The sequence below is a fragment of the Peromyscus californicus genome, unplaced genomic scaffold (genome assembly GCF_007827085.1).
Source record: "Peromyscus californicus insignis strain IS unplaced genomic scaffold, ASM782708v3 Scaffold_21__1_contigs__length_65335640, whole genome shotgun sequence".
NCBI classification, from domain to species: domain Eukaryota; kingdom Metazoa; phylum Chordata; class Mammalia; order Rodentia; family Cricetidae; genus Peromyscus; species Peromyscus californicus.
The window spans coordinates 16,932,284-16,958,018 of record NW_026294514.1 but is presented as its reverse complement, the minus strand read 5'-3'; the positions used below and the strand labels follow the sequence as shown (position 1 = coordinate 16,958,018).

At 41.8% G+C, this 25,735-nt stretch overlaps 1 protein-coding gene and 1 non-coding gene across 2 annotated transcripts in view; one reads left to right on the top strand and one right to left on the bottom strand.

Moving 5' to 3' along the window:
• Positions 1–466: 466 nt before the first annotated feature.
• Zdbf2 (zinc finger DBF-type containing 2) overlaps positions 467–25,735 on the bottom strand; it is a 45,527-nt gene continuing 20,258 nt past the window's right edge. The window contains 2 exon segments of the mRNA XM_052749645.1: positions 467–14,462; positions 24,535–24,668. Of these exon segments, the coding sequence (XP_052605605.1) occupies positions 5,438–14,462; positions 24,535–24,668 (9,159 nt within the window). The 3' untranslated portion in view covers positions 467–5,437.
• LOC128118083 (U6 spliceosomal RNA) lies at positions 16,595–16,697 on the top strand. The gene has a single exon (XR_008221004.1). It is a non-coding gene; the product is annotated as a U6 spliceosomal RNA (small nuclear RNA).

The window sequence follows — 25,735 nt, the reverse complement described above, 5'->3', positions numbered from 1 at the left end:
CCCAGACTGGTCTTCAACTCTCAATAATCCTGCTTTGGCCTCCTGAATGTCACCATCACCACACTTTGCCCCAGTTTGCAGGATGTCTCACTACCCTTGAACTTGAACCCTCCTGCCTCAGTCTCCCCAAAATGGCTAGAATTACAGGTGTGTAGCACCAAATTTTCAGTAATAATTACCACCAAAATTAGTTGCGAAAGTCTGTGAGATGTGTGCAAGTACAGATACCTTCCAAGCCTGATGATCAGTTTGATCACTGGAACCCACGGGGTAGGAGGAAAGCCGACTCCCGTAAATTGTCCCCCGACCCCCACACAGGCAATGTGAGCCAACACATACACAATGAACAGATCTAAGAAAACTTTAAGTGTCAATTAGTTTTTGAAGACCTCTATGAGATGCAATTCCCACCCCATTTCTGTGATTTTCCAAAGGCTTTTTCCATAAAATAAAGACAAACACGGGATATATTCTATCACCACATTTATTCAAACTGACATCACATGGCTTCAGTTAATACACACTGAGAAGAACACAGAATTCCAAAAATGCAGGTTACAAAGAAACACAGACAAGCTCAAACTCAAGGATATCCCACAAATAAAGCAGTACTTTCAAAATGCCATGCTATCAAGTACAGACAGGCGAGAAACTGCTCCACATCGAAGAAACCAACAAAGTCCATCAAGTCCAGAAATGTGGATCAAATCCAGGACCTATAAGGACATTTTGGGATAATTTGTGAAATTTTAATAAGGTCTGCAGAGTAGATACATGAGATCAATGCTGACTTCCTTGTTTTGACGGTATCTAAATATGCTGAACAACTTAACCAAGAGGCTGTCACCAACACAGTTCCTGGCTCTGTGGCACATCTGGATTAAACCAGCAATTTGGTGGTTACCAATCTCAGATTTCAGTTCCCTGCAAGCAATCCCTCATGAAAGGATTGAGGGCATGAGGTGATGCGTGCGTGCGTGCGTGCGTGCGTGCGTGCGTGCGTGTGTGTGTGTGTGTGTGTGTGTGTGTGTGTGTGTATATGCTGAAACTGAGGACTGACTGAGCACAGGGAAAAGAATACCACGCTGGGCAGGAAAAGGAGAGTCAAAGATCCAAAGAGCATTCAACACTCAAGTGCGCCACAAGAACACCCCAAAAGGCAACTCTGCTGTCCAGTCTTGGATCTGAGGAGTAATCAGATAATAAAGAAGAGCTATGAAGGGAACTACGCTAGCCTCACCGGTTGGCTTTCTCACTTGCTGTCAGGAAACAAAGACTCTGGTCACTAAAAACTGTCTGAGAACTGGAGTACAACACAGCAACAGGGCACCTAATCCACACACACAAGGCCCTGGGTTCAACTCTGAGAGGCAGAAAGACAACAAAATTAAAACTGAAGTCAATTTAAAACTACTTGCTAAAAAGTAACTAAAAACCAAAAATACTCAGCATGCTATATATAACAAAGGAGATTCTCAACCAAACAAACGAAAAACAACCAAGAAACAACAACAAAAACCCTAATCCTGATAAACAAAACAAATTTAAAAAAAAAAAACCAAAGCGAAACAAAGCAACAAAAAACTACCCCAAGACTAACATAAAGGTACCGTTTTTTATAAACTAAGCAGGGAAACTAAGGAAACAGAACCTAGAAGAGAGACGGCCTCTAACTGGGGGTTAACTACTCTATGCCTCAGTTTTCTCCCTAGTAATCGTTCTAGAATCCAAGGCTCCCAAATACAAAGATCAAGGGACACGATGCAGTTAAAGCTTAGGGAAATGTGCTGTCCTCAAGAAGGGCTCGATATGTACAAACACTAAATTTGGGAGGAGTAAATCTGGTAAATAAATTGCTTTCCAGGTTTAAAGGTTATTAAAATCAATAAACAAACCTAGAAATAATGTAAAGCCCCAGCAACAAACTTCTTCAGCCTCGACCTAATCCTTATCAAAGCAAATCAGTTTTAAAAACGAAGCCCGTGGCTTAAAATACTTGGAACTTTACACACAAAAAGTATAAGGACAAAGGGAAATGTTTTAAATTATCCTTTTTCCCCTTTAATATCTGAGTTCATTTGAACAAGAGATGAGGAAATGCTAAGTCTCCTTACCTTCCATTTCCTCAAGTTGGCATTTTGGTGTATAATTCTGTAATTCCATGATTCTAAACATAAAATTCCTTTACTACAAAGTAATTTCTCATTGGAAAGAGTAAGATATTCTCATTCTAGAAACAAACCCTGTAAGTCAACAATTCTAGGGTCACAACGCCTGGCTCACTCTTCCCTGACATACTCTCCCATGTCATCCTGTCGGCACGGTCTTACGCTACTGGCACTAGAAGACAGGGAGGTAGATGGAAGGTTTGGGGTTCTCCTTTCCCAAAAGGGGTCAGATGGTGGGATGGATCCTGCTCCTGAACTCAATCCTTTCAGTACAGGTGCGCAAGTAAAACACAGCTGCCCCATCACTCCACCACGCAAATGAGTGGTCGTTTAATCTTCTGAAATAAGTACTGATTTGAGTACAACCGTGCATCTTTGGTTAAACTATTTTCTCGCCAGCATCAACATTTGCACTCTCTTATTTATCATCTCTCAGGCCTTTTAACAGAGTTACTTCAGACTTGGTGACTCTCTGATTCTTTTTAAGTATTTCAAGGAAAAGGTTCTAATATGAGGAGAGAGTACACACAAATTTCAATATTTAATAAATGTATCTTGATAACATCAAAACAAGCTTACACTTTAAATTGCATTATAAAAAATACATCGGTCTTCACATTAGTTTTACATGGAAATATATAATTATTTGAATATTTAAATATAGCTTTCTTTAAGCAAAAAAAAAGTGTTACTCAGAGCCCTAGTTACATAAATAATTTAAATGCACAAATGCAAAAAACACTCTTTACACAATATTGTCCACACACTGTATACACCAGGACAATTACAATAAAAATCTATTCAAGATACTGAAAAGGACAAGATTAACAAAACATTCACTATGGTTGTAATTTGATGTACTACTATTAAAAGACTAAAATGCACTCTTGACTACACAAAATAAGCAATTGTTTCAACCTAGCCTGAAAAATTAAGCCAATATTCGTGTAGACAAAGGGGCACATCTTGTATCCTATCAAATTCTGAAAAATTCACTTCCAATTTAACTTACGTTTTATAATTTCAAGTTTCCAAGCTTGCCTAAAATAATATTCCTTAGAAGAACTTAGTGAACACTTGCAAAATGCTAAACAAAACCATCATATCTGAAGCAGACATTTTATATTTGGGTGATGTGAATTTTACATAGGAATCTTTTCCTTGCTTTTCCTTAAAATGGTACTTAGAAGAGTTTCCAATTTGTGGGGAAAAAAAAACTGTAACATTTTTTAACTTGAAATTTTTATCATTTGAATTATGAGAATAATCCCCATTGCAGAATATAGTCATAATAGACATGGTGTGGCATAATTCCATGGTAGGTTATTTGAGTATGAACTCTCTCTTTTAACTTACATTGCAGGAGTGTTTATTATAGTGGGTGTCTGGGAACTACAAAAGACATTAATACCTGCAAACAGAGTGCTTTTACATGTTTACTTCATAATCAGTGAAACAGAGTTTTTTTTCCTTAATTAAAATTTGAAGATTTTGCCGGGCGGTGGTGGCTCACGCCTTTAATCCCAGCACTCGGGAGGCAGAGCCAGGCGGATCTCTGTGAGTTCGAGGCCAGCCTGGTCTCCAAAGCGAGTTCCAGGAAAGGCGCAAAGCTACACAGAGAAACCCTGTCTCGAAAAACCAAAAAAAAAAAAAAAAAAAAAAAAAAAAATTTGAAGACTTAAAAAAAAAACTAGTGGCTTACTGGGATATTTTTTAAGAAAGGGAATTAAAATGTTTGTATAATCAGGAGGCAAGGTTGAAGAAATTAAACACGTTACTTGCCAACTAAAAAAAACCACATTTGTCCACTCTGCAATATAATTACTGCTTATATTTAGAAGTAATGACAATAATATCACCATTAATGACTCACATGTTAAGTAATGGCACCTGAAACAAAACCACATTGATATTTCATTAATTCTAAGGTAACACAGTTTTATCTCTGAAATCAACACACAGCTTAACACTGACTCTAGTTTCACTAAGATATATTAGTTACACAATAAAGGGAAACTTTGTTTCCTTGTAACATCGATGACAGAAAGAGATTGAGGTCTTGACTGAACAAGAACTAGGATGCATCTGCACCAGGTCAGTCAACGTCCCTTAAAGGAATATACTCAAGTACCAGAGGCTCACACTGTGTATCCAAGCATCTTTTATCTGAACTGTTAAAATCAATTAGGTAGTTTAAGAAAAGATGTCAAATTAGTCTCACCTTGAACTATCTAACTAGTTTAAGATAATTAGACAGTTGAAGATAAACTGATTGATGTATAAATCATTTCTCACTTGTAAAGTGGGTCTCTAGTTAAGTTACTACATTAAGTGTTCTGAAATGTTCAAGTTTTTCACTCATTGACAATGGCCAGCCCACACACTATTATCAAACCAATAACTTTACTTCAATATTTTAAATGGTGCCTGAAATATTAACAAGTAAGATGATAAAAATTACCTGGATTTTCATTTTAGACTACTAGTAAAGGGAGAAAAGGTAGTTTAAAAGCCTAATCATGTTTGCAAAGTCTTTTTCCATACAAGGTTAATAATGCCAATGAACAGACTTGTGGGTATGTGTCCAAAGGAGGAAAGCTACGGACTTGCAGATCCAATCGAAATGAAGGAGAAAGAATTTCTGTTGTCTATAAAAATCACCAGGTACTTAAAAAAAAAAGAAGAAGAAAGAAACCTCAATTAAAGAATTATTTCGTGGAATGCCTTTAAAAGAAAAATAAATTATATTTTTGTGAACATTCAAGTCAATCATAGTCGAAAACTCAGATAGCACAATGTCGCTCTTTTTATTCATCCAGTTAGAATACTTATTGACCATTCAACTTGTAAGCGTGGTAATTCAGTAAAGACGTCTGTCCAATTGTTTAAAAGATGACATTAATAAGTTTGCTATGTTCATTCTCCCAGTGTTATAACTTTTTGGCACGAAAGATTTCCAGAGGAAATGAATGTGGACATGATTAAAGGGACAAAATTCTATGCTAAATTATAAGACAAATTAAGATGAAGCTCTTCTACAGAAACGGGACAAAGTTTGCTTTTAAACCTTTAAAAGAAAAAAAAAAGGACCCTAAACACTAATCTTAAATGAATATAAAATCTCTGAAAAATAATATCTGTAGCAAAATAGTGTAAGGATAGTGTAAGGTCAGTTTCCCCGCCAAAGCTGGGAAAAGTACGTTCACTCAAGTCCGAATGTGTTCCATCCAAGTGAGGACTGATCTCTCCATCAGCGACGATATGCGCTTTTATTTTGCCTCATTGCTTCTCGATCTGCTTGTGAGACGTGTCACCCTCCCGTTTGATGTGGAACTTGAGCTTCTCAGGTCATACTCTCTCACAGGAAGCAGCTTCTTCTTCTTCCTTCGGTAGTAGGTTTTCCGGTAGCGCTTTACTCCCGCAGCATTCGCAGGACTCGGGACAGCAGGCAGCGCTGCAGGCCCTGCAGCGGCGCTGCATGACGGCTCTTCAGGAACAGCTGGGACAACTGAGATGACGCAGAGGCGCGAACGCGCACGCGCACGCGCAAGGGCTCGCGCTTCAGCTGCTGCTCTCTTGGCCTCCTTTATCTTCCTGGCGACCATCTTCTTCTTCCTCAGTTGCATTCGAATAAAAACAGTCTTTGACTGACGCCTCCGGCGTGTAAAACTACGGCATCCACCAACATACTTCCTAACGATGTCGGCTGCTATCAGCTGAACCCAAAGAGCCATTTTTTCTGAAAATTTTGTTCTTTTCCGGACCACTGTTTTGTAAGTGTTTTTGAGTAAGCTTGATTGATGTGTAGCAGCCATCTTCTTTTTCCAAAATTTCTTTTGATTTTTAGTGTCTATAACCTCCTTTAGAATTAATTTGGGAATAATTCTGGCACTGTCACGATTTGAAAGAGGTTGCTGGAAATTGTTATCCTTTGGAACTGCAGGAGCACCCACACCTGAATTTTCTGGAGGTGAAGACTGGCTGGCCCCAAGGATCCTGAACACGATTCTTTTCTTCGGCATTGCCAGAATGGATCTTGAAGCCACGCTTGGGTTGTTGGCACCACCCTCTCCTGCACTGGGCTTTGGGTCAGTCTTACTGAGACCACTGCCAGCTACCTCGTGTTTGTCACGGTCTGCTACCGCTGGGGTCTGTGGAGGATTAGTCACAGGTTTCTTACGTGCTGGGCTAGGAGCGCTCTGCTTTTTACAACTGTATGTGAATCGTAAATCCCTCTCCCTGCCAGGCTTCATTTTAGGTGGTTTCAAAGACTGATTTTCCTTCATACTTAGAGAAGAAAAAATAGAGACTAAGGAATCGGGCTGTCCAAGCTCCAAAGCTTTAGTTTGTGGTTTGGGTAACTCTGTTTTCTTAGTTTGGGTTTTCTTTTTCTGGCTGTCAGGTTGGGAATGCTTCCCTTTTGTTAATCGTTCTTGTCCTGCCATTTTTCTTTTCTTCCCAGACCTTGCTTGAGTTCCACATCTGACTCCTTCTACCTGGTTCTCAGAAGCCACGTGCCCATGTTGCTGATGGAGCCCCTCTGCTAGGGAGCAAGATGGTTTACCTACAGTCACTGAGACGTCATTGGTGTCTCCAACTTTACCTTCAATAGATTCAAGATGTGGCAATGCGTGAACTGATGTGGTGTTCTGGTTATTGTCAGAGCAGGCAGTCTTTTCTTTTGCACCCAGAAGAACTTTCTTGGTCTCAGAGCAACTGGAGAGATGACCTTGGGATTCCTGTGGGTTGCTTTTCACCTCATTTTTCCTCATCCGAGACCGAGTTTTTCCAACAACTGATCGTGCCTTGCTCATCTGAGACCGAGGTGTTCCAACAACTGATCGTGCCTTGCTCCTCTGAGACCGAGGTGCTTCAACAACCAACGGAGTTTTGCTCATCTGAGACCGAGGTGTTCCAACAACTGATCGTGCCTTGCTCATCTGAGACCGAGGTGCTTCAACAACCAACGGAGTTTCGCTCATCTGAGACCGAGGTGTTCCAACAACTGATCGTGCCTTGCTCATCTGAGACCGAGGTGCTTCAACAACCAACGGAGTTTCGCTCATCTGACACCGAGGTGTTCCAACAACTGATCGTGCCTTGCTCATCTGACACCGAGGTGCTTCAACAACCAACGGAGTTTCACTCATCTGACACCGAGGTGTTCCAACAACTGATCGTGCTTGCCTCATCTGACACCGAGGTGTTTCAACAACCAACGGAGTTTCGCTCATCTGAGACCGAGTTGTTCCAACAACTGATCGTGCTTGCCTCATCTGACACCGAGGTGCTTCAACAACCAACGGAGTTTCGCTCATCTGAGACCGAGGTGTTCCAACAACTGATCGTGCTTGCCTCATCTGACACCGAGGTGCTTCAACAACCAACGGAGTTTCGCTCATCTGACACCGAGGTGTTCCAACAACTGATCGTGCTTGCCTCATCTGACACCGAGGTGCTTCAACAACCAACGGAGTTTCGCTCATCCGAGACCGAGGTGCTTCAACAACCAACGGAGTTTCGCTCATCTGAGACCGAGTTGTTCCAACAACTGATCGTGCTTTGCTCATCTGACACCGAGGTGCTTCAACAACCAACGGAGTTTCGCTCATCTGAGTCCGAGTTGTTCCAACAACTGATCGTGCTTCACTCATCTGACATGGAGGTGCTTCAACAACCAATGGAATTTCACTCATCTGAGACCAAGTTGTTCCAACAACTGATCGTGCTTCACTCATCTGACACGGAGGTGCTTCAACAACCAATGGAGTTTCACTCATCCGAGACCAAGGTGCTTCAACAATCAATGGAGTTTCGCTCATCTGAGACCGAGGTGTTTCAACAACCAATGGAATTTCACTCATCTGAGACCAAGTTGTTCCAACAACTGATCGTGCTTGCCTCATCTGACACTGAGGTGCTTCAACAACCAATGGAGTTTCGCTCATCTGAGACCGAGGTGTTTCAACAACCAATGGAGCTTCACTCATCTGAGTCCGAGTTGTTCCAACACCTGATCGTGCTTGCCTCATCTGACACTGAGGTGCTTCAACAACCAATGGAGTTTCGCTCATCTGAGACCGAGGTGTTTCAACAACCAATGGAGCTTCACTCATCTGAGTCCGAGTTGTTCCAACACCTGATCGTGCTTCCCTCATCTGACACCGAGGTGCTTCAACAACCAACGGAGTTTCGCTCATCCGAGACCGAGTTGTTCCAGCAACTGATCGTGCTTCACTCATCTGACATGGAGGTGCTTCAACAACCAACGGAGTTTCGCTCATCCGAGACCAAGGTGCTTCAACAACCAACGGAGTTTCGCTCATCTGAGACCAAGTTGTTCCAACAGCCAATGGAGCTTCACTCATCTGAGACCGAGGTGTTCCAACAACTGATCGTGCTTCACTCATCTGACACGGAGGTGCTTCAACAGCCAACGGAGTTTCGCTCATCCGAGACCAAGGTGCTTCAACAACCAATGGAGTTTCGCTCATCTGAGACCGAGGTGTTTCAACAACCAATGGAATTTCACTCATCTGAGTCCGAGTTGTTCCAACAACTGATCGTGCTTGCCTCATCTGACACTGAGGTGTTTCAACAACCAATGGAGTTTCGCTCATCTGAGACCAAGGTGTTTCAACAACCAATGGAGTTTCGCTCATCTGAGACCGAGGTGTTTCAACAACCAATGGTGCTTCCCTCATCTGACACCGAGGTGTTACAACAACCAATGGAGTTTCGCTCATCTGACACCGAGGTGTTTCAACAACCAATGGAGTTTCGCTCATCTGACACCGAGGTGTTTCAACAACCAATGGAGTTTCGCTCATCTGACACCGAGGTGTTACAACAACCAATGGAGTTTCACTCATCTGACCCCGAGGTGTTACAACAACCAATGGAGGAACCTGAGGTGGCACTTCAAGAAATAGTTCTGCAAACTCTTCCACTCCTTCCATTTCCTCGAGGTCTTCATATTCATACTTAGTTACTTTCATGTCAAAAGTTATCTTCTTACTGGAACGTGATTTCTTGGCAGGTTGAGGTTCATCAGTGTCAGAATCAGAGTAAAAACGCAGGTCAGATGGAGAAGTTTCTAGATCCTCGTCTGGTATCTTCAAAGGGATATGCATCACAGTTGTCCGGCTCATCACTGACATAGGACAGAGAGGAGGGCCTGGTGCAAAACTGCTAGATTCCCAGTTCCTGTCTCGACAGGCAACACTTCTTGGCTCTTTCCAAGGACTGACGCTTTTGACAGTATCTTCCGAAGTGAAACGTCTTTTATGACGATTAGAGACATTCTTCTTAACTTCTGGGACAACAGAACTACGATCAGTTCCTTGTAACTGGCAGGTAGTGGGCTGTTCAGAGGCATCATGACAATTAGAGTCATAGTTCTTAACTTCTGGGACAATACAATTACCATCAGGCCCTTGTAACTGGCAGGTAGTGGGCTGTTCAGAGGCATCAGGACAATTAGAGTCATAGTTCTTAACTTCTGGGACAATACAGTTACCATCAGGCCCTTGTAACTGGCAGGTACTGGGCTGTTCAGAGGCATCAACATTGAAATTGAGTTCATGACCACAAGATGAACAAGTGGAATCTCCCAGAATAATGTAGTCATTCTTCCGATTTATTATTTTGAAACTTTCCTTGGATTGATTTGTCACTGACTGAGAGGCTCCATAATCACAACCACAGAATTTGCAATAGTACTTTTCTATTGCTGCAGAATCAACAGAATCTGTGTTTATCTCATTGGTTTCTCTAACAGTCACCTGAGGTGGCTCAGTTTCTAGCTGAAGAGGGATATTTGAATCAGAAATTACTTCCCGGTCACAATCACTATCACTGGACACAACATCCACAAATACCACCTGTGGTGAATCTGTTTCTCCATCATCTGCTGTTTGAAGCTGGTTAACTACTATCTGAAAAGAGACGTCAGAATCATACAGCGCTTCTGGCTCACAAGATTCGTTGTACTTTTCTTCTATGTCAAGCTCTTTCTTCTCAAGATCTGCTACTGTGCAAGCCACTTGAGGTGGGTCAACTTCTGACTGTAGATGAACACCAGAACTGCATGTTACTTCAGAACAACATGGCTGGAAGGTCTCATTTTCTAGGTCATTATGAGTCTCACTTTGCAAGTTTACTTCTGTGATAGACGCATCCTCCACAGATGGATATGTCACCAACTGAACAGGATCATCAGGATAGTAAGTTGGTTCAAAATCAACTAGCCTGTAGCTCTTATCTTCCAGGTAAATATGGTCTTCCTTCAGAGTCATTTCCTTGACAGTTTTCTGAAGATGGCCTGCTACTGACTGACAAGGATCACTGGAATCCAAACTTGTTTCAGGACCGTCATGGGAATCAACACTCACCTCAGGACCACAAGGACTGCTGCTCTTTACTTTCGAACTGGCACACTCTTTTTGCAAACACTCTGGTTTCCGAGTCACTGAGCAAAAAATGACATTTGAAATAGCCACTATTTCAGAGCCACAGGGCTCACAGTCACTATCATGTGGTCTAACATGTCCCCTCAGTAAATGTATTTCTTCAGCAGCCTCCTGGGTTGTATTAGTCACAGACTGGAGTGGTTCATCAGAATGCAAGTTGATTTGTGAGTCACTAGATTCACCAATTGTATCTTCCAAATCCCCCTGCTCCTTCCAATGGCTGATCTCCTGAACTACTTCAACTTCAGTTTGGCCAGCCAATGGCTGAGGGACATTGGAAACACATGTATTTCCCAAACCCTGCACCTCATCCTTCTTACCCTCCGTGTCCTCTTTATCCTTCTGACTTTGGTTTTCCTCACTGTCACTACGCTGATCAGCCTTTGATTGGACAGAGTCATTAAAATCACAAGACTCGTTATTCCTACCTTCAAGTTCAACGTGTTCAGGCTCCAAAACAGTGATTTCAGGTGCTCCAACTACTGACTGGACTGACAAATCAGAGTGCAAATTTGTTTCAGAACTGGCATCCTGGCTGTTATCTTCTGAGGGCAATTGATCATTACTATCAAGATTTATTTGTTTAAGAGCTAGTTCAAGGTGATCCATTGCAGAATGAAAAGAAACACTAGAATCATGCATTAGTTTTGAATAAATAAGTTCACTGATCTTCTTTTCAAGGTCCTTTGCCTCGTTTTTCAACTGGCTCATTTTTGTGATCACATCGTCTTTAGGTGGTGACTGACAGTGGCCAGTAGAATCAACACTTGCTTTAGAATCACTGGGTTGGCTGTTTGTGTCTTCCAGTTCAACATGGTCTTCCTTCTCGGCTGGCTGAGGTTGGCTAATGACTGAATCAAGACAACCAGCAGTATTCAGACTGGCTTCAGTGCTCTCATCCTTTGGGTCAGCATGGCCCTCTTTCAAAGCAGCTGGTTGAGGTTTTTCAGTCATTAACTGAGGCAAACCATCAGAATGGAAAGTTGGTGGACAGTCATATTCATCATCGCTCTTGACTTCCTCAAGATGCTTTGTCTTTCTCTTGGCTTTCTTACCTACGTAAGGTTCTGTCACTGCTTGAGGAGCAGAAGAAGAAGCTGAATTGATTTCAGAATGAGACTCCGTGCTTTGACTTGGCAATTGAGCATGCTCTTCTTTTGGAGGGCATACATTTTTGACAATTACTTCACATTTGCGAATAACTGACTGAAAGGGGATACGAGAATCCAATTTTGTTTCAGAAGCACATACTATAATAGGATCTTCAGAATGTCCAGGCTTTGAGTTAAGAGTGTCTAGTTCAGAATCAGTAGGTTCATTTTCCTTTTGTTCTATGTGTACCTGCTCTTCGTTAGGGGAATTTATCTTTTCAACAGCTACATCAGAATTAGTCACTGAATGAAGAGGGGCATTAGAATCCAAACATATTTCAGAACCACTGGGACTGTCATTCTTCCCTTCTAAATGAACGTTTTCTTCTTCCTGAATGATTACTTCTTTAACAGCTACTTCAGGGTGATCATTTCCTGAATGAAGAGGAATATCAGAATCATATGTTATTTCGGAAACACAAGATGCATTACTCTTATTTTCCAGATCAACAGGTTCCTCCTCATAAACAGCTACTTGAGGTTGGTCAGCTACTGAGTCATCGGGAATATAAGAATCAAAAGTTATGTCAGAACTACTTGACACACAGCTTTCATCTTCCAGGTTAAAGTCATCTTCGTTTATTCCTTCAACATCCAGCAGAGACAGCTCAGTAACTGACAGAAGAGGGGAATCGGAATCAAATGTCAACTCAGAACTGGAGCACCCATTGCTCTTAACTTCCATGTCGACATTTAACTCATCAAGATTTACTTCACCCCAAGCCCCTTGAGGTTGATCATTAGCTGACTGATAAGAAGCACGGGAATCAGAACTTAGGTTAGAAATGCCAGAGTGAAAACTCTGATTTTCTAGGTCAAGATCTACTTCCTCAGGATTTAGTGGAGATTGATCAGCCTCTAATTGAGCATCAGCATGAAAACCCATTTCAGGACCATGAGACTCACAGTTCATATCCCCAGGGCTGGTACTCTGGTTCGGAACATTTATTTCTTCTGCTTCTCTCTGGGATTCATCAGCCACTGTCTCAAGAGAACCATCACGTTCAGGATGTGCTTCAGCACTACTGGGTTGGTGTTCATTTTCCTGTTGGACAGCTCTGTCTCTGGGGCTTCTTTCTTGAACAGGCATTTGGGGAGCCGCATCACTGTCAGAACTGAAACTACTTGACCCGTAATTCTCATCAACCAGGTGTGCATGGGCATTCTTCGAAGGTTGTTGCTGTCCTGTTGCTGCTGGAGTCTCATCAGCTGAGGACCCAGAATCTTCACATGCTTCAGAGCTGCCACTTCCATAGCTGTCAACCAAACGGATGGCCATCTGTGTACGAAGGCTTGCTGCTCTCATAGGCTGTGAAGGATGGTGACTAGTTGACGGAAGTGAGTCATCGCCATCAAAATTCTCTTCAGAGCCACTAGACTCATAGCTTTCATCAACCAGACTGATGAGCTGTATGTTCTGTGTAATCACTGGAGAACGGTTGGTAGGCACCTGATGAGAACCGCTGCCATTATCTGAAGTTGCTCCAGAAACAGTAGGTGTTTCATCCTGAGGCTGCACATTGTCAGCATGTGTTTCTTCTGATCCATTTATTTCTCTAGCCGTCAGTTCAGATAGAGCACTCGGTGACTGACAAGAGGACTCAGAGTCAAAACTCGTGTCAGAACCTCTAGATTCATAGCTCTCATCTTCTTGATCAGGTTCCTCTTCTTCCTCTTCTTCCTCTTCTTCCTCCTCTTCCTCCTCCAGATAACGTAAGTCATGTACTGCAGCTTGGGAATGACCAGGTACCAGCTGAAGAGAGCCATGCTGGAAAGTCACTTCAGAACTCACTGGGTGCTCCTGTCTGTTAAAGACCAAACATGATTCTTCTTGGGGATGAGCCACATCTGAACGAGATGCCTCCCGACGCTTTGGAATGGCACCTTCACGAAGCGCTCGTGCTAGTGTGTCAGTGTCACTGGGGTTTCCTGATGTACCTTCCCCTGCCTCAGAAGACGGCCCAGCTCTTACAGAACAAAGCTCATCACCTGTTAACTCACGAACTCGCACAACAGGGGAAAAAGACGCACCCTGAGCTCTGAGATTTTTCTGTGCAAGCAATTTGTCTAAATTTATGTTTAAAGGTTTCTTTTTCGGGTCTTTAGTTTCGGGTTGAGATGGCGGATTGCTAGTGCCCTGATCTGGGGAGTCAAAGTATGTTTCAAGGTTTTCTGTGTCACAAGCTGGAAAGGAATCTGAAGCAACTGCCAGTACTAACCGAGGAGCACTGGTAGCCGCAACTGGTCTCTCAGAGCCTCTAGGCAAAGCTCTGGCAGGAGCATTACAAATCACTGGGGGACGCACTAACTCTTTTCCACTAGTTGTAGCCTGAACACCGACTGAATTAACTCTTTCCACACCACTCTCAACTTCCTGAGCCAACTCCAAGGGCTGCTGCTGCCCCCGCTCCAGCCTTTGAATAACCGATGGTCGAACTGCAACCTCTGCACACTCCTGGGAAGTACCAGGTCTACAATCTATCTCTTCAACAGATTCCGAATCCTCCGAGTTCTGCTCTCCAGTGCTCTCTGTAGTATCATCCTCCTTTTCATCGGAGTCATCCAAAACAACCACTTCAGGTGACTCAGGATTTGCTGCTGCTGCTGCTGCTGCCTCCGCCGCCGCTGCCGCCGCCACCGCCGCTGCCGCCGCTGCATCATCTGGTGCAGGTCTAAGAATAATGAGGGAAAAAAAAAACATTAAAATACCCTAGTTTTTGCTTAGAATTCATGGTATTGTTTTCTATTATGAACTATTAGTGGGAAAAGAACACAAGTTATCACACCAGATTGTACACTCTACATACTTTAGAAGTGAACTGGTAGAGAAGATACAGTAAGTCCACCAGCTGCTATTTCATAAACAAATGGCACCTGAACATACAAAAATGTAAATGAATCCCTGTCTCCATTTTTCAGTTATCACAAAAGACAGAAAAGTCTGATCCAGAGGCTCAGGATGTCACTCAGTCGGTAAAGCACTTGCCAAGTATGTGCAAGGCCCTGGGTTTGATTCTCAGAAACCTCCATTTTTAAGAGCTATGTCAAAAAAAGACAAACTACAGAGTTAATTCTATCTATAGAAGCACATGGAAGAAGCTAGCCCTATCTGTTACCTTTAGGAAAGTGAACAGAAAAGTCTGGGGTCTCAACAGGAACACAGAGAATATGTATTTGTCTCCTTTTTTTGAAGGTAGTGACCTGGCTATGCTGCCCAGGTTGACCTTTCTCTAGGATGAGCAATGCTACCACCTCAGTTTCCCAAGCAGCTAGAATTAGAAGCACAATAGCATCACATCTAGCTTACAACTGAGTCACTTCTGAATGTTCTTTCTGAATTATGTCTACATACACTGTATTTTCCATTCAAAAGTTCAAATTACTTTTTGTTCTTTCTTAGTGTGTTTTGCCTTGTTGAGACAGGTTTTTCTGTGTAACAGCTCTAGCTGTCCTTGAACTCACTCTGTAGACCAGGCTGGCCTCAAACTCACAGAGATCCACCTGCCTCTGCCTTCTGAGTGCTGGGATTACAGACATGTGCCACCATGACTGGCTGATTAAATTACTTTTCTAAAGATCTGAAATTCCGTATCTAAACATCTGTCAGTCATCTTTCTACTACTGCCAGCACAACAAGCGTGATTCAAAACATTTTAGAAAACCTTCTTTCATATATACAAACAGCTGTCCTCAACACAGTCATAGTCTTCATTCAAGTCATAGCAATCACCTACTAAAGGTTCTCTACTCAGTGGTACTCTCTATGGTAGACAGTGAACAAATTCAAAGAAAGACAATCAGGCTCTCAAGAAGCATTCAGCTGGCAGCAACATCCAATGCAAAATATCAATATCATCTCATTTAGACCCACAAAAAAGGTATCACAACTAAGAGAAGCCTAAGGTATCATAAGCTAATTTAAGGTGGATATCCTAAAACAGAAAGAAATCAAACTTGAAAATCTTAGTTTAAAAATCCAATTTAAAAATGACTAAAGAGGCTTGGTAGTGGTGGTGCACACCTTTAATCCCAGCACTCAGAAGGCAGAGGCAGGTGGATCTCGGAAAAGAAAATTATTAAGGAAACAAGTTATAGACTTTAATGTATTATCAGTTCATTAGTTATAACAAATGTACCAGACTAATGTTGAGGCATTAATATTAGGTAAATTCAGTGAAGTCATATTATAAAGACCCTCTTTATGGGTGGGGAGTGACAGGGTCTTACTATGTAGCCAGATGTGATGGAACTATGTAGGCCAGGCTCGCCTCAAACAGAGATCCACCTGCCTCTCTACTTCCTGAGCGCTGGGATTAAAGGTGTGTGCCATTATGCCCAACTTTATAAAAACAAACAAACAAAAAACCCTTCTTTATTAGCACTTTTAATTTTTCTGCTAAAATTTTCTTTAAAAGATTACAGCCTAAGGCTGGAGGAGATGGCTGCAATAGTAGAGTACCTGTTGTTTGAGAACCTGAGTTTGGATCCCCAGCACCCACATGAGAACCAGAAACAGGCAAAGCAGTGCACATCTATAACACCAGCATAATGCAAGCTGTAAGGATCCCAGGAGCTCACTGGCCAGCCAGTCTAGTCAAAACAGGTAGTTCCAGGTTGAGTGTGAGACTGTCTCAAAAAATAAGGTGGGGAGCCAAAGACACTCTTACACACACATATAATACTACAGTTTAGCAATAGCAAGGTGGTAAACACCTGTCATCTCAGAACTCAAGAGACTATGGAGAAAGGGATCAAAGCCATGCTGGGACACATTCTGAGACACTGTCTGAAAAACACCCAATAGGTGCTCACTTCGGCAGCACACCCACAACAACTGGACTGACAGAGATGAGCACTGGCCCCTGCACAAGGATGACATGCACATTTGTGAAGCATTTATATCTTTGTGTTTGTGCTTTTAGTATTTTTAAAATATGAAATGAAATAGTGTGTTACCATAAAAAGTAACAAACAAATGTCTATAAAAACTAGAAGATACAGCTGGGTGTGGTGGTGCATGCTTTCAATACCAATACATGGGAGGCAGTGGCAGGTGGAGCTCTGTAAGTTTGAGGCCAGCCTTGTCTAAATAGTGAGTTCTGGGCCAGTCAGGTCTACATAGTAAGACCCAATTACAAAGGAAAAAAAAAAAAGAAATGGTAAAAATTAAAAAACAAATATTCTTTTTTTAAACTTGAGAAATGCCACATTTGTCTGAAAGCATGTGTGCATGTGCCAGCAACTGGCAACTGCAGTGGGTAGCCATTCCAGCTTTGATCTGGAAGTTCCAACCCCCATTGAGGCTTCAGTAACTGTCACACCTATAAGGCAGGGCCAAGAGAGGACCCTGAAGACCCGAGATCTGGATGTGCCACCTTCTCTTGGTTCCTGGACCCTGGACGCTAGAGGTAGACCAAGCAGAGTTCTCCAGAGAACACCGCCGGACTGCGCTACTTCTTCCTCAGACCCTACAACCTACCTATCCCTTCACTTGTAAGTTACGCCACTAATAAACCTCCCTTTTAACTACATGGAGTGGCCTTAATAACTTCACCAATAGACAACTGCTTTTATTTTTTTTCTAAAGACTTATTTTATGTGTAGTGTAGCGCCCGCGCTACAACCCATTCACCATGTCCGAGCAAGGGGCTGAGGATTAAAACAGAGACAAGACAGCAGGTCATTCATCTCAGTAGAATGCCATTTATTGAAGGGAAGCAGGGGCCTTAAATACAGACTAACAGCACAGTGGAAGAACCTGGGAGGGCAAAAGTTTGCTACAGAAGTTTCACTATTTCACACCCTTGCTGTTTACCCCACTCTGCAGGGTACACTAAACAAGGAACCTGTTTTCCAGGAAGGAAGCTGGCAGGAAGTCAGTATAGGGAGGACATCTGGTGAAGGTCAGCAAGTAAGGCAGCAGCTACCCAAGAAGTGGGGCCAGGGCCAACAGTGTGGGTTTGCCTGCATGTATATATGTGCACCACATGTATGCCTTGTATCTGTAGGGGCCAGAAGAGGCAATAAGCCCTTTGTAGTAGAGTTACAGGTGGTTGTTAGTTACCTGATGTGGGTGCTGGGAATCGAATGTGGGTCTTCTGTAAGTACAGCAAGTGCTTTTAGCCTCTATGTCCCTAAGCTGCTCTTTTATTAACCTATCAGAAGTAATACTGCTTTCATTCCATAAGTCACTGTGGTGATTTGAATAGGTATATCCCCCACAGACTCATGTGTTGAATGCTTGGCCTATAGGGAGTGGCACTATTAGGAGGTGTGGCCTTGTTGGAGTAAGTGTGGCTTTGTGGAGGAAGTATATCACTGTGGGGGCAGGCTTTTAGTTCTTTGATACTCAAACCACACCCAGACTCCTTCTGCAGCCTACAGATCGAGATGTAGAACTCACAGCTCCTTCTCCTGCACCATGTCTGCCTGCATGCCACCATAATCCACCATGATGATAATGGACTAAACCTCTGAAACTGTAAGCCAGCCCCAATTAAATGCTTTCCTTTATAAGAGTTGCTGTGGTAATGGGGTCTCCTCATAGCAATAGAAACCCTAGCTAAAACAGTCATCTTTTAAAAAAGGTTTTTAAATTTATTTTATGCGTGTGAGTGTTTTGCCTGTGTGTATCTAAGTGCACAATGTGTGTGCCTTGTGCCTGTTGAGGTAAGAAGAGGGTGTTGGATCCCCTGGAACTGGAGTAAAAGATGGTTGTAAGCCATCATGTGGGTGCTGGGAACTCAAGCTAGATCCTCTGCAAGAGCAGTAAGTTCTCTTAATTGCTGAGCTGTCACTCCATCCCCTTGATAATTCATTTTATTTAATACTAATTTGGAATATGGGTAATAAAAAAGATAACTGTCATCAAAATAGCATTACACAATGGTTAAAAACAATTTTGACTTCTAATCAATGAAATGATAATGCAAGAACCACTTTCACCTCTTTTTCAAAACTCCAGATCACCTTCATTTGGTTTGTTGTTTGTCTTTTGAGACAGGGTTTCCCTGTGTAACCCTGTATGGTGATATTTTATTTGTATTAAAATGTTATTTGTATGTTAATAAAGTTGCCCAGGGGTCAGAGCTATTAGCAAGCCATAGGAAAGCAGGGCAGTGGTGGCGTACGCTTGTAATTCCAGCACTTGATAGGCAGAGCTGGGTAAGTCTCTGTGTGTTCAGGGATACAGCCATTATTGGATACACATGCCTTTAATCTTAATACCAATCATGGAAAACCTGGAGGCCTATACGGACAGGCCGTGAGGAGGCGGTCATGTGGTTGGGTTTACAACCAATGAGAAGGCAGGACAGGAACTCTATATAAAGACTTTAACACAGGGGTAGCTCTGGTTCGGAGAGGTAGGACCACTGCAGGAGGAAGGGTAAGGTTTTAGCTCTTAGCTCTGACCTCTTGGCTTTCTTCTTTGCATTGGTTCTGTGTTTCTTATTTAATAAGAAGGTTGGTTACATCTATAGCCCTGGCTATCCTGGAACTCACTCTGTAGACCAGGCTGGCCTCAAACTCAGAGATCTGCCTGCCTCTGCTTCCTGAGTGCTGGGATTGAAGGTGTGTGTCACCACCTCCCGGCTACCTTCATGTGTTTTAAAGTCTATCACAACATACTTACAACTACTTCTTTAACAAGACAATACAGAAAATGGAAGGAACCAAAAATAAGAGAAGAAAAGATAGAATGATATGGCAACTACCACCTAGAAGCTTCCATGTGCATCTGTATTTAATAGTAACAAATTATAATTCAATTTCTAGTCATTTGTCACTTTACAACAAAAAAACCTTCAAATATACAACTATTAAAAATAAAAAAAAAACAAACAACAAAACAACAAAAAACCCACTCTTGTACACCACTCTTGAGCTAAAGGGGTACTTTAAGGACTACTGGCTCAGTGGGTAAGTTGGCAGGCACATCTTTAATCAAGCAAGTCAATCAAGCTAACACCATCCATGTTTGAAGAATGGACTAGCAGGAGTGAGAACACCAAGGGCAGTAGGGGTGAATGCAAGCAAAGTACAACAGCACACACACAACAAAATGTCACAATGAAATCCATTCTTTTGTAGCCTAACTAAATGAGATTAGTCATTTTTCAAAAATATCACCAGCAATTAAATATGTCAACATCTTGTGCCTCAAAGGATACAATCTCAGCTCTAAGGAACTACTGCCCAAAATGTATACTCTTAAGTTTAGTCATGGGAAAACATCAACACAAGCCCAAATTGGGGTGCTGTCCATAAAATAAATATGCCCAGTGCTCTTAAAGTGTCATAGTCTTAATAAGTAACTAAATAATAATGAAATGATAGAGATGAAGGGAGACTAAGGAGACAGGACATTCACTGCAGTGTGTGAGCATGGGTGGTCCCAAGCACAGGGCAATGGCATGACAAAGGGTACATCTACAGACAAGCTAGCAGCATCCGGCAAAGTGGTTCCTAGTTTAGAGAATTACACTGTGCTCACTTTAGATTGCACAGTTAGGGCTCAAGTTCCTTCTGTCACTTTTACAAATGTTTTTGGTAAGCCTGATATGTTATCCCAAAATGAAAAGTTAAAAAATAAAGACTATAACAGTGGTTCTCAAACTTCCTGATGCTGTGACCCTTTGATGCAGTTCCTCATGTTGTGGTGACCCCCAAGCATTAAATTATTTCTGTTGCTACTTCATAACTGTAATTTTTGTACTGTTATGAATCCTTGTTTTGTATGTTTAATTATTTTTTATGTATGAGTACTCTGCCTGCATGCCAGAAAAGAGCATCAGATCCCATTACAGATAGTTGTGAGCCACCATGTTATTGCTGGGAATTGAATTCAGGATCACTGGAAGAGCAGCCAATGCTCTTAACTTTCTCACCAACCCCTACTGCTTTGAATCTTAATGTGAACATCTGTGTTTTCTGTTGGTCTTAGGTGACCCCTATGAAAGAGCCCTTTGACCCCCAAAGAGATCATGACCTACATGTTGAAAACTGCTGTTTTATAATGATCTATACACTTTAGCCTAGAAATTCAAATCCTATGCAATTAAACTATAGAAATAGTTGCTGTGATGATCTGAATAATAGCCTCCATAGGTTCATATGTTTGAATACTTGGTCCCCAGCTGGTGAAAGTATTTGGGAAGATTAAGAGGTGTGGCCTTGTTGGAGGAAGTATGTCACTGGGGGTGGGCTTTGAGGCTTCAAAAGCCCACACTGTTCCCAGTTAGCGCTCTCGCGCACTCGTGCTCACACGCTCTCTCTCTCCCCTCTCAATCTCTCTCTCCTCTTTCTTCTCTCTCCTCCTCTGCCCCCACCTCTCTATCTCTTGCTTATAGATTGTGGCTCAGATTTAAGCTCTCAGCTACTGCTCCAGCACCATGCCTGCTTGTTGTCATGTTCCCTGCCATGATGCTATGATAGTCTGGACTCTAACCCTCAAGAACCAAGAGTCCCAGGTTAAATGCTTTCTTTTTTAAGTTGCCTTGGCCAAGGAGTCTTATCACAGAAGACAAAAAGTATCTTGGACAGTTGTACAAACATATTTGTTGAAGAAATGCTTATAAGGTTTATAAGTCAGAAAGTCTTATGTATGATCCCATGACTAATCTAATCTCATCTTTCTACCAGCTCTTATAAGAAACAACATTTGAAAAAAAAGTTTCCCTATTAAAACATTTTCATCATTTCATCATTCTAGGTTAGTATCTTGCAAAACATAAGTTTCTTTTTCTACTACTGGTATGCACCTCAACTAATTCTTCATAGATAGATATGTCCCATTTTGCTTTGTTTATCTTATATACTTTTTATAATCTGATTGCTAGGCTTCTTTAGCCCAGAAAATTAACCATTAACTTTTAAGTGTTATCAAATGTTTCTTTTTATTAAAACAACCAAAACAAGCTGATTGGTGGGGGGAGCTATCAAAGGCCAGAAAGACAGCTTCAAGGGTAAAGATATTTGTCACCAAGCCTATGTGTGATTTCCAAAACATACATGGTACTTAAAAGAGAAAACTAGCTGCTGCAAGTTGTCCTCTAACTTCCACACATACACAAATGAACAAATAAATAAATACAATAAAAATGTAATCAAAAATCTTTTGAAAAGACATCAAGATCCTGATACATTAAGAGGCCATTCCCTGAGTGGTGGTGGTGCACACCTTTAATCCCAGCACTTGGGAGGCAGAGGCAGGCAGATCTCTGTGAGTTCGAGGCCAGCCTGGGCTACAGAGTGAGATCAGGACAGGCTCCAAAATTACACAGAGAAACCCTGTCTCAAAAAAACAAAAAAACCAAAAAGAGTCCTTTCAACCTAACACATCCTCCACTCAATCAGCACTCAGTTCCATTATATAGAACTGACTTAGATTTTCACTTTGACTATCTTACCCTATTATGGCCTCACTTTTATGTTACTAATCTTCCAAAGCATTTTGCTCCACCTCCATCCAACATTTAATCTTATGACACACCTAAAAAGCACCTTAATAACACATAATTACTTATCAGCCCAAGACATTTACTTAGGAAAAAGCATAGTTATTTTCTGCAGAGGATTGTTTTTATTACCAGGGCTGAGGACCGAAGCCAGGGATTCACTACTACTAGACAAGCACTCTACAACTAAGCTAACACTCCCAGACCTACAGTGAAATGTCATACAAATAACTGAGGTGGAGAAATGGGTCGGCAGGCAAGAGGACTTACTGCATAGTCATAAGGCCCAAAGTTTGGATCCCAATAGCCATATAACAAGCTAGACTTCGATACAGGCCTGTAAAAGTAGCTCAGAGGTGGTCTGTAGAAACAGGGGGACTGCTGAGACTTGATGGCTTTCAGCCTAGCCTAGAAAACACTAACCTCAGCATGCAGGTGCACATGCACACACATATGCTCTCACGCACGTGCTAGCACATGTAAGCACACACACAAGCTGATGTTTAAAAATAAATTTAAAAATACTATTCTTATAATATGTCTATGAATGTTTTGCCTGCATGTATGTGCACCACATACATGACTGCAGAGGTCCAAAGAAGGTGTCAGATCCCCTGGAACTGGAGTTACAGGTGGTTGTGAGCCAATGTGTGGGTGCTAGGAACTGAACCCAGGTCCTCTGCAAGAGCAAGTTCTCTTAACCACTAAGCCATCACTCCACTCCAGACCTCCTACAAATAAATCTTGTAAAATAAACAATTGGAAATGGAAGTTACTAGATAAAACTTCACTTTAGGGCTAGATAAGTACTAACTCTTCTCCTAGCCCTAAATCAAAATTGTATCCAATTAACCAGACTACAACCCACAACTCCAGAGAAGCTAGCTAGCAAGGAAGACCCAAAGAGGGACCCATGGATCACCCTGGGAAGGGGAAATAGATGACATCTCCATGAGCAAACTGGGGGGAGGCAGTAATGGAGGGCAAAGGATGGGGGATGAGAACATAAGGGAATGGGATGGTCAAGCTGGAAGAGGGATGGAGTGGGAGAGCAATGAAAGAGATATCTTGATAGAGGGAGACATTACAGGGATAGGTTAAAACCTGGTGCTAGGGAAGTTCCCAGGAATCCACAAGGATGACCCCAGCTTAGACTACTAGCAATAGTGGAGAGGGTGCTTGAGCTGGCCTACCCCGGGAATCAGATTGGTGAATACCCTAACTGTCATCATAGAGCCTTCACCCAGTAACTGATGGAAGCAGATGCAGAGATCCACAGCAAAGTACCAGGCTGAACTCCAAGAGTCCCGTCAAAGAGAGGGAAGAGGGATTCTATCAGCAAGGGGCATCAAGATCATGATGGGGAAACCTACAGAGACAAGCAAACCAAACTAGTGGGAACTCATGAACTTTAGACTAACAGCTGTGGAGCCTCCATGGGACTGGACTAAGTGAGATAGTTGTGTAGCTGGGTCTATAAGAGAGGCTCCCGGCAGCGGGATCAGGATCTATCCCTGGGGCATGAACTGGATTTTTGGAGCCCATTACCTATGGTGGGAGACCTTGCACAGCCTTGATGCAGGGAGGAGGGGCTTGGATCTGCCTCAACTGAATGTACCAGGTGTTGCTGACTCCCCATGGGAGGCCTTACTTTTTCAGAGGAGGGGATGGGGGTGGGCTGGGGGGTAAGGGGGAAAAGGGATGAGAGGGGGATAGGTGGTTGGTATGTAAAATGAATAAAAAATTTCTTAATAAAGACAATAAAGTTTAAAAATTTCTTAAGAAAACAAAATTGTATTCAATAACTTTCATTTCCAATTATTTGTTTTTATTGGTTAAATAAGACAGTTCACTACAGAGCTGAGAATACATCCATAGTAAAGTGTTTGCCTGGCATGTTTGAGCCCTGAGGTTCAATCCCTAGTTCCATAAAAACAAAAAATTTTGCATTTCTTTTTTCTTTTTTTGATCTTTCAAGACAGGGTTTCTCTATGTACCCTGGGCTGTCCTGGAAATTGCTTTGTAGACCAGGCTGGCCTCAACTGACAGAAATCCACCTGGTTTTTTTTCTTCCTGAGTGCTGGGATTAAAGATCTGCACCACCACTGCCTGGCTGTACTTCCTATTTTTTAATTCAATTACAGACCTTAAAAAGTAGGTATGGTGGCATTCATATAATCTCATCTCCTGAAAACAGTGTGAAGCTAGTCTGGGCTACAAAGCAAGATGGTAGGGTGGGTGGACTGTGACACTGACACAAACATAATATTCCACTGAACTACCTTACCCGTTGTTGTCTTGATAATTGTATGGGTGGTGTCGAAGTACATCCTGCAGGAAGCGTTCCATCAAAGTGCTACTGGTAGCTGTCCGACGACGGCTCTGTCTGGTCAGGCTTCTGTGCTGAGCACTAAACAAGTGCTACAAAGAGAAACAGGGGGGATTGTAAATGAGTAACTGCTACTCATGGTAGCACAATATGGACTCAGGTATGTATTTCTTGCAGAAGTTGACATTCTTTCCATATAGCACTTCTAATACATGTATCTAACACCATAACAGTGTGTCTCCCTAAATATAGTTGTCACATTCCTCTAAATCCATCCTAAGGATGATATCAAAAAAGAACCTTAGCACACCATATAGTATTCAACAGGAAATTGCGTAAAAATATCCTTAAATGACAGTGTACATTAAGATGTAATACCATGCAGCTACCTAAAATAATAAAGAAACCATAATAACATAAAGAAATGCTAAGTATTAAAAAAAAATCATATGTGTGGCTATATCTCAAACTATAGTTTAAAAATATACAGATAAGCAAATGGAAGAAAATGTACTAAAATCTTAAAAGTATACTTTTAAATGATATAGTTTTGGATAATTTTTAATTTTTCTTACAATTTTTATATTTTCCAATGAGTATTTTTACAATAAAAAAAAACTGAAAAGAGAGAACAGGGTTGGATTATGGTATTAAAAAAGAACAAAGATTAACTCAAAACCCTTCATTTCTTTTCCTTCAGTGATTAAGAAGAATCCTGCCTTGGCAGAATATTAGTGTAAGCACATTAAAGTCTTCAGCTTTACACAGATACTAGTATTAGTGGATTAGCAACACAGTAAGAAGGACTCTAATGCAGGCTGAAACGGACCAAATGCCACACACAGGGCTATTCAATCCCTCTAAAAAGCTCACTGCATTTCACTCCGCAAGAACAGTGCCCTCTTTTGACACAAAGAGAGTGGGGCACAAAAAATAAAAAAATAAAAGCAAACCACCTTAGGTTCAGTACCCAGCAAACAACAAAGCCAGGATTTGAATGTGAGTCAAACTGCAGTTTATGTGCTTTTCACTGTCACATAGCTAGTATAAATGGCATATTAATCACATGTTCTTTATAATACAATAACATGCTTTATCAATACTTAAGAAAAATCATGTTTTCATATATCATAGTTAAGGTACTATTTAAAAAACAAAA